At 40.5% G+C, this 9659-nt stretch overlaps 1 protein-coding gene across 1 annotated transcript; it reads left to right on the top strand.

Annotated features, from left to right (window-relative positions):
• Positions 1-350: 350 nt before the first annotated feature.
• Positions 351-1079, top strand: LOC121150450 (pseudouridine 5'-phosphatase). The gene has a single exon (XM_040971376.1). The coding sequence runs from the start codon at positions 351-353 to the stop codon at positions 1077-1079; it is 729 nt and encodes a 242-aa protein (XP_040827310.1).
• Positions 1080-9659: the final 8580 nt, after the last annotated feature.

The following is a 9659-nucleotide window of genomic DNA, read 5'->3' on the forward strand; positions in this document are numbered from 1 at the left end:
AATCCTGTGAAATTTATAGAAGCTACTAAATATCACACAAAATGTGTACCAACTATGAGCAAAACTTCAAGAACCTTGCTGAAAGAAATAAAAACATTATGTAAATGGAGACATAAACTATCATCATTAAAAAAAGAACTCCAAATAGTTAAATTGGCTGATCCTAAATCAATCTGTAACAGCAACATATATTAACATTCCAGCTTGTATAATCAATTTTAAAAACTCACGTAGAAATGCAAATAAGTTAGAATAATAAAAACCCAGTATTGAAAAGGAAAAACAAAGAAAAAAAAATTGTACAAGGGGCGCCTCTTCCCCTCCCCCACCCCAGCTATCTCCGAACCGCAATGGCGGCGACCACGGCCGTGTTCCCACTGCGGCCGGTCACCCATGTCATCTTTGACATGGATGGCCTCCTTCTGGATACCGAAAGGCTATATTCCGTGGTGTTTGAGGAAATATGTGGCCGTTATAAGAAGAAGTACAGCTGGCAGGTGAAGTCTTTGGTGATGGGCAAAAGGGCCTTAGATGCGGCACAGACCATAGTAGACGTCCTGCAGCTCCCCCTGTCCAATCAGCAGTTTGTGGAGGAGAGCCAACGGAAGCTCAAGGAGCTCTTCCCCACTGCCGCGCTGATGCCAGGGGCTGCAAGGCTGATCCACCACCTGCGAAACCACAGCATCCCCTCTGCGGTTGCCACTAGCTCCGGGACGGTGTCCTTCGAGATGAAGACAAGCAGACACAAGGAATTCTTCAGTCTGTTTCACCACATCGTCCTGGGGGATGATCCCGAGCTGAAGAAGGGCAAGCCAGAGCCTGACATCTTCCTTATCTGTGCCAGGAGGTTTGTACCTGCTCCTCCCATGGAAAGGTGCCTTGTCTTTGAAGATGCTCCCAACGGGGTGGAGGCAGCCCTGGCGGCTGGAATGCAGGTGGTCATGGTTCCTGATAGAAACATAAGCCAAGACCTGACAAGAAGGGCCACCCTGGTGCTGAGCTCCCTGAAAGATTTCCAGCCCCAGATGTTTGGCCTACCTGCTTATGACAGAGCAGGAGAGTCCTCCAAGCTGGCCTGAAGCTGCTAAAATGGCCAGGGCCCACTCTCCTGGCCCCTACAGCTACTGCAGGAATCCCTCAACTGCAGCCTGCATAGATCAATGGATGTTTAAAATATATGCTTTCTCTAAGATTACATGAGATCACATTTATGCTCATTGTTAAATTGTTTTCTGAATACTGCATAGAAATGCACATACTTCATTGTATATACGTATTAATGTATATGTAAACCCTTATAAACCATTGCCTAATGCTCTTGAATGTTGATGTCAATGCTGTAGCAACTGATAAGGAGAAGCCATTAGGCCCACACGCGTAGAGAACATTGCTTCCCACAGACTGTCTTCTGTGGTTTAACAATCTTGAATGCAACATCCAACAAGGTTACATACAGCTCAGGGAACTCTGCCAGAGCACCCTGCAAGGAGAGCAACAAGGTCCCTGTGAGCTGCCTCCCAATGACCAGCACACTGCATTATGCCCTAAAGGCAATTGAGAAACCAGCCAACCCATCTCAAATTCTGGCCGTTCGTTTAGTTTAAGCCACAAGCTTATTTCTCCTGGGGGAAAAAAAATGTTTTACCTCCCTGGAGCAATCCTCTGGATATTTTAAATATTTTTCTGATTGCATGAGCACTTTCTATTTAAGACTCAGAAAAAAAATATTTTCTGAACTAGGTACTTTATTTGTCATCATACATTTGCTGTTACTAATAAGCAGAGGAGACTTAGTGGTGTGAAAAGAGATGAGCTGGGAAAAAGTAGAAACAGCAAGGAGAGAATGAGTGAGAGAAAAAGAGGTGATTAAAAACATGGTTGTGGCTAGCTGTTTGTCCTGGCGGTGAAGATGGTACAACAGGCTCCCACGTGCCGCATCAAAGGCTGGGTCTGAACCCAGCAGTTCCCTTGCTCCCAGCATCCTGCTGCTGTGCACACTGGGAGGCAGCAGGTGGCAGCTAACACGCTGAGGTTCCTTCTCCCCATGAAAACAACCCAGACTGGATTCTCTACTTCCGGTTTCTACCCCATCTAACCCCAGGTATTGGAGGCATTTCGGGAATGAATCGACAGATGAGGGATACCTCTCTTTTTCAATCACCCTATCTTTCAAATGAAACAATTAGATACCTTTAGACATATTTACTTTACATATTTTGTGGAGTAATATCTTCCCGCACCAATGAAGAACACTTGGAGAGTGGTACTTCCTTCTAACACATTTAAGGAAGAGGACCTAAAAGTAATTTATTTTAGAAAAACAGCGCCTCTCCCTCTTATTAAATGTATTGCTCTACAGAAATCTGTATTTTCAATGTAAGTTAAGTGTATGATAATTTTTGTGAAACAGAAAATATACCTCCCTAAAGTCTTAGGACATTTGCTCCAAACCTATGAATGTGACTCTTAAATGGGAAAAAAAAAAACAACTCAGATATGATTATATTAAGATGGGTTTGGCTGCATCATTTTTTTAAGGTGAAATAGTGAATTCCAGGAGGTCAGCAGCATATTCCCAAACAGTCTCTTTACTATCAAAGAGGCACTGAAAACGTCTCAAGTTTTCCAGGGGTATTTGTAGCATTTAAATCTTCAGGGCTTCTTCATTTTCTTGGGACAAGAATAAGTTCTTAGTAAACACGTGTTGACTTATGCTTAAAGAAAATGGCTGCCTCCAGATAAGGTGCAGTCAAGAAACTGGAATGATACACTAAAACACCTGCTGCACTAACTGGTCCATGTCTGAGCACCCCTTTTCCGTCCTGTGGTTCAGACAAGGTGTGCTTTTGAAGAAACCCGAGCGTAATAAAGAGCGACTTACATCTTCAGCCTGTGTGTTTTGGATGCAAATACAATAGCAACCATGAAGCAGTTGTCACAATGTGTAGTGATCAAGGGTATGAGCCCTGGCATCAACCTGAGTCTTTTATTTCTAAGCTGAGTGACTTTAGAAAGGTAACTTCCCGCTTACAGCTCAGCTTCATGTTATGCTAAATGAAGAGGTAAGCCTGGATAGTTCAGGCATTTGGAGAGTGAGCCAGCAGGTAGAATCTCCCTCTTTGTCTTGTTTCTCTGTCTACATGTCTCTCTACAACTCCCCTTCCCTGCATTTCAAATCCAATGAAAAATTAACGTATCTTCCTGTTTCTGGTCTCCTCGGTAAGTTGTATGGTCATTTTTCATTATTGCTCTTAATTACGTTTCTTCCATTTAGGTGTTAAAAATCATGGGGTGGCATTGTGGCACAGGAAGTTGAGCCTCTTCCTGCAGTTCTGACATCCCTTCTGTGGGATGCTAGTTCGAGAACCAAGTTTTCCCCATCTGATGTTACTCCTTACTAATTTCCCTGGGAAACACTGGAAGACACTTGTTGTCTTTTTAACCTTGCCTTCCATGTGGGAAATCAGAACGGGAGTCAGGGCTCCTAAATCCAACCTGTGCTTTCCGGCTATTCAGGCCTGAACCACTGGGCAAGAGATCCTTCTCTGTTCGTGTGACCATCATTTTCAAATAAATGAATGATGGAAGGAATGAATGAATGACTGAATAAACAAACAAAAAAATAAATAAAAATTTATAGTTTATAAATTAAATTAATTTGTAAAATTTATAATTTAAAATTTAAACTTTGTTCACTCATTTAATTTACACACTAAAATTTTTCAGAGAGCAGAGAAATATGCTCCTGGGATAGCGGAGAATGTGGTCATGATGATGTCCTGACTGAATAAGCAACAGACTGAATCATTCCTAGTTACCCAATTAGCTATGATCATCAAAACTATAGTTGCTATGTTGGCACAACTGTTCACTTTTCTTTTTGTAGGAACATATGGAGGAACTATAGACTGCACTGTCTGACAATTAAATCCAATGATCACGGCGTTTCAAGACGTCTACTCACTAATTAGGAGCGTGATGGAAGAGGCAGCATTTTGCAAGTTTGTCAGAATTAGGAGCTGGCTAGTACTCTACTCTTGGATTCTGGGGCTTACCAACACTCACTGTCTCTCAAAAATATTGCTGCTTCATTGGAATGAGCCTAACTGCAAACATGTGTTTCTGCTTATGGAGAACTTACCGCCTGACCTTATCTTTCAATGTTTTGCTCAGGGCGCTGTAAGCTCTTGGAAAAACATTTTTCTAAAAATTCCAGAACTGCAACACCCACATTTTCACATCATTTTCTCTTTTTCTTTGCATAATGCTTCCTTTCCCCCTGTCATTCCAAGGTATTAAAATGATAGGAACAGTTGAGATTTCCAAAGTTGTCCCATACTCTTTGTAGTTCCAGTTTAGTAAATAGTACAAAGGTGCTAAGAAAATATGTTTGATAACCTCCTCAAATTACTATTTCAGCTTTAACTCCTTGTTTTAGCTTTTTTCCTTTGAATAATTCTCCTTTTTCTTCATATTTTCTCTTTGTACCTCCAGTTCAATTCTCCATTGAGTCTCTCAGCATTTCTATTAGTTCAAAACACATAACTGTAATATTCTTAATACTATTTCCCAAAAGTTCCTCAGGTAAAACTATTTTCCTTATTTCTTTCTTTCTTTCTTGCTGCCTTCCTCCCTGATCATATTGTGCATTTTTGCTTTTCTTTCATATTACTACAGCTTTATTGAGGGACATTTTGTAAACAATTTACTGAATTTTTCTCTTTTTAAATAGCAGAAGAAATTTTATTAACCACTAAGCTACCTTTCTCTAATTATTTTTATTACTTTCCATTTAAATGGTAATGTGAGGAGCCTCAAAAATATCATGACAAATGAGAATTATGAAAAAGTATACTTTGATTTTTTTTAAAAGTTTTTAATTAATATTAGCTTATCTTGTTTTCTCATAAACTTTTTGAAGTGCTATCACATAAAGTCAAGGGCACTGCATATATATTCTTCTTCATATTTTTATAACTTTCATCATATAAATGTGGGAATTGAAAAATGTAAAATGCATTTGGCTCCTGAGCATCACCAAATCGGTATGAAAGCAATAATATCCCTGATGTGTAGCTTAATTTGTTCAGTGCCTTTGAAGGACATTCGATCATCAAGGCTCTCTCTGCCAATGGCAGCCAGGGCTGCTGGCCACAATGTCAAGTCTCATCAGTATGATCCACTGGAAGTGATGGCTAACCCCAGAGAATTGGCCTCGCTTTTGTAGGACTTTGCGCTGCACATAGTGGATCACTGAACATAAGCAAGAATTAAGAAGAGATTGACAGAAAATGAATGGCTTTCAAAAATATAATTGAAAGCTTACATTTCTGTTATTACAACTTCCACATTGCTAATAAATAAGTAAATAAATAGCCAAAATAACTCTTTTTAAGAATCAGTTTGAAAATATACCCCAAAACTCTTAATGTTACAATTTTGCTATATTTATAAATTAACTAGGCGTATTTTTATGTGATCACATACTGACTGCCAGATGATGTCATCAAACAAAAATATTTTGGAAACTCACTGAATACCTTAGATTAGAAAGTAATTTTTTTCAAAATTACATTTTTCTAATGGATGGGAAATGGTTAAAGTCTATTTTAATGCCATGTAAATGACTACTTACAGCAAATAAACTATTTTGCTGGTTTAAGACACCTGTATGGAAATATGCCTGTGAATCATAATAACCTTATTCCTTATGCTCTCTCCATGGCTTCAGGGATCCTAAGCACGTGCGGTGCTTACCAGTAACCCAGGAATGGGATATGACTGCCGAGTGTCCCCTGGTAGATCTCTAAGGGAAATGACAAGCGTTTCCAGTCCTCGAGGGTGTAAAGGGGAAGAGTCGTCACAGAACATGGATGTAAGGCCAGTAAGCAAAGGTGATGATGATGTATATATTTGCATGTTTGTGACAGGGTGAAAATTTATCGAGTCAGTGTATCCACAGGTCACCGGTCAGGTTAGACTGGCCCTCCTCCCCTAAGGAGGGGCCAGGTCCTGGAAACTGAGCCCCGTGAAAAACGGAACCAAATTCCAAGAAGGTAAACTGTAACTGCAGAAGTGCTCCTCTGAGCTCTAACCTGCTCCATGCAGCTTCCGTCCCTTGCTTGAGGCTTGCTTCCCAGTGTAAAGGTCACCAGGCTGTGGCCTTTCTTCCTGTAAAAGCTCACTGCCCTGACAGCTCAAGGCTGTCTCCCTCAGACCGTTATGAGTGGCAGCAATCACCAGCTGGCCATGAAGACTCCCCCAACTCTAAATTGGCTTCAGTGGTCTCTTATATGGTGTGCCCCAGAACATCTTAACAGGTGTGTTCACTGCTAGGCTGGCTACATCTCTGTCCTGAGATAGTGCTAGGACCCACCTAGAATAACAAAACTTCATCTTAAATATCAGAAAGCAAGCTTGAACAAGGACCACGAGCCTTAAGCTAGGATTTCAACATTAGAGAATAAGGTTGTGTCCTTCGAAAGCACTCCATTAGAAGTGACAGAAAGTCTTGGATCTGGGAACTCATCCTTCCTTGATAGTCTATCCAGACCCCTAAAATATAAGGAATACAGCTAAATGCGGATTGACAGAAAACGTTAGCAAAATTGACAAAATCATTCAATAAAAAGGGATCCCTAATTAGTGAATCTCATGGCATGAATATGGAAGTATAAAATAAAATTTATATGAGAATAGTAGATTGAAAGCTTAAGTTGGAGCGCAAATTAATGACCTTAAAATCACATAATCAATAGAAGTAATCAACAAACTAGAAATTGGTTAAAAAGAAAAATAAAAAACCAAAACTGATAAGAGAAAGAAGGCAAAGTAAAATTAAATCAAGCAGGTAAGATGACATGAAAATGCGGCATTTTTAACACTCCAGGGAGGGACAAGGATTTGGCCTCGCAGTTACGATGCTGGCTGCAGCACAGGAATCCCACAGCTCAGCCTGATCCAGCTTCCTGCTAATGCAGCTCTCGGGAGGCAGCAGGCTTTTAACACCCAACTGGGAGACTGGCTTCCCTGGTTTGGTCTGAGAGGCCCAGCTGCCGCAGGCCTCTGGGCAGGACACTTTGCAACATGATACAGATTTAAAAAGTGAGTCCATTTTTGTACTCATCTTTACAGAAGCCGCTCTGGGACTACCCTGAAAAGTATCATGCTTCTGAAATAAAGACCAACAAGTCAGTCTCCAGTGGGATAAAAATAGAGCAAGACTGACTAGCACAACCTGCCAGACAATTAATTCAGCAATAGGTAGAAATACAAAAAGAATTCATTGTCAAATATGCGGGAGAGTAATAGGAGCTGAAGTAGGAAGAGCTGGATGGAGCGAAACAGGTTCAGCAACATGAAGAGACGACACGTCGAACGAAATGAGAAGTACCCCAGGTTAATTTCATTTTAATCAAAACAAATGTCTTTTAGAAGATATGACTGACTAATCACGAATCAATTCTACAGTGTAGGTAACTCATCTTGACACTAATTAAAGATAAATCGACCCTTATTTAAAAATAATTGTACACAGAGACTCTTAGGATGGAACTGGAAGGCATATTTTGCTCAATTTTAAGTAACATAATGGAAAACATTATCATGTAAAGCATATGGAAGAAAAATATTTAAGTTAGCCATGTTATTTTTGTTTTGATTTTAAGGTTTTTTTTTTTCACAATTCCTCGCCACATTTGTGTTTCATTCACCTGGTGGAGAGCGGTGCTGTGTTCTAATTTTATAGTTACTTGTTTGAAAGACATTCTTTTCATCAATTTTATTTTTAAAACCCAAAGGCACTTGTGAGGTAGTTTAATTCTGTATAACTGAATTATCTCTTTGTGGTGTTAAAAGTATCTTGATTATCTCCATCAAAATTATTTTTTGAGATTTCAAAAAGAAGAAGAAATAGCTTAAACTGTAGTAAAGTTAATTTATGTTGATTTTCTGCTTTCTGCAATTACATGCATATGCTCAAACTCCATCCAATTTAATCTATTTAAATGATAAATAACATGTAACAAGATAAAAATCCATTAGCTTATGTAACAGCTTTCATAAAAATAAACAAATTCTCCAGAACCGTACTTAATTTTTTTTTGGTCTATCAATAGCTATGTCTTTGAAAATTCATGATTTATTTCTGTAGTCCAATAGAAGCTGTAAAGTTGTTTACATGAACAAAAGGAACCATATTAGTCTTTCTCTGGGAAACAGTTTCATCAGTACACCAATGATTTGTTTTTGAAGAGAGCCTGTTCACAGCAAGCATCTCTTGTGCTTCACATTTAGACATGTTCTGCATAGTGTGTAACTAACCAGTGCACACCAAAATTCTGAACTTTTGAAGCAGGCAAGGCTTGTGGTTAGTCATAGACACTTGTAACACATATTAGGGCAACACAAAAGAGCAGAGCAGTCAGAGTAATCACTTGTCAGAGGCGAGTCAGGGAGAAACAGGTAATGGAGGGCATAGGAAGGGTCAATTCTAAAACATTGATTAAATCTGACAAAATTTGAAATACGATTGTCTCCACATTTCCTGGGGCAGAGGGAGTTTAACCTCACATATGAAGGGTATATTCTTCTAACAAGTGGCTGAGCCTCAGTCAATGAGACCAGCTGAATGTTACCCAGCGACATCTTCCACCTGACTGGACCAGCTCCCTTAAGGCAGACACATCACTTCTCCTGGTCGGCCTGTCAGTGCTGCTTGCCTGTGCTGCCGGATGGCACTCCCTGAACCTCTCCTGCTCTGAGCACTGCCCAATTTCTGAACTGTTCTTTGCTCCAATAAGCTCTACTAAATTTAATCTGCCTTTTATAAAAGGTTTATTTTCAACAGTGATAAACGGAATCAAATCTCAGGAAGGTTAAGTAAAAAATTAAATAGGAAGGAGTTTTCATTTGATACTAGGTAAGTGGTTAGCTTTTTTCTGCCTAAACTAGAAAGTGAATACAAAAGTTTCTGTTCTGTATCCAGTCCAGGAGTTAGCACTTAAACAGGGAGGTAGGGGTAATGAATTATATTCTGTCTGTGTCTGTCTCTTTCTTCTCTCTCTTTCATAAACATAAACACACACACACACACCAACCTCTTCTCTCGATACACCAAACCACAAACAATTCTCAGGGAGTCAGACCTTTGTTACACTGGGGTGAGAGGCCCTGTGCACCGGGAAAGGATGAAGCAGCTTCCTGGACAGACACTGTGCTCTGTGGAAAACCCTGCCTGTCCTGAGCCACAGCATGAGCAGTACTGGAGCTGTTCTGCTTGTGCTCACTTCCTAATGGCTCACCTCCTTCAAAATTGCAGAGGCACAGGATGTGGAGACGTGTCAAACCAAGACTTGTGTCTCTGGTGCGTGCAGTGGTTGGAGCACACTGGAGAAGACACGTAAGAGAAGCAACACAGGTCAACAACACCAGGACAGAAGCTGTGTCCTAAAGCCCAGCCGCCAGAGCTCTATCTTGTTCAATTCTTCTGGAGGCTCAGGCCCAGCGAGATGGCTTCGTGGCTAAATCCTCACCTTGCATGACCAGGAGCCCATGCCACCACGGGTGACCTGCACTGAGCTCCCAGCCCTGGCTGCTGTGAGTATCTGGAGAGACCATGTGTATTGGAGATCTCTGTCGCCTAAAGTCTCTGTGCCTTC

Source organism: Ochotona curzoniae, unplaced genomic scaffold, assembly GCF_017591425.1.
Source record: "Ochotona curzoniae isolate NIBS_2020 unplaced genomic scaffold, NIBS_Ocur_1.0 contig_21, whole genome shotgun sequence".
NCBI lineage: Eukaryota > Metazoa > Chordata > Mammalia > Lagomorpha > Ochotonidae > Ochotona > Ochotona curzoniae.

Excerpts from the sequence above, each read along its gene's own strand:
- LOC121150450 (XM_040971376.1), top strand. The coding sequence starts at position 351 with ATGGCGGCGACCACGGCCGTGTTCCCACTGCGGCCGGTCACCCATGTC.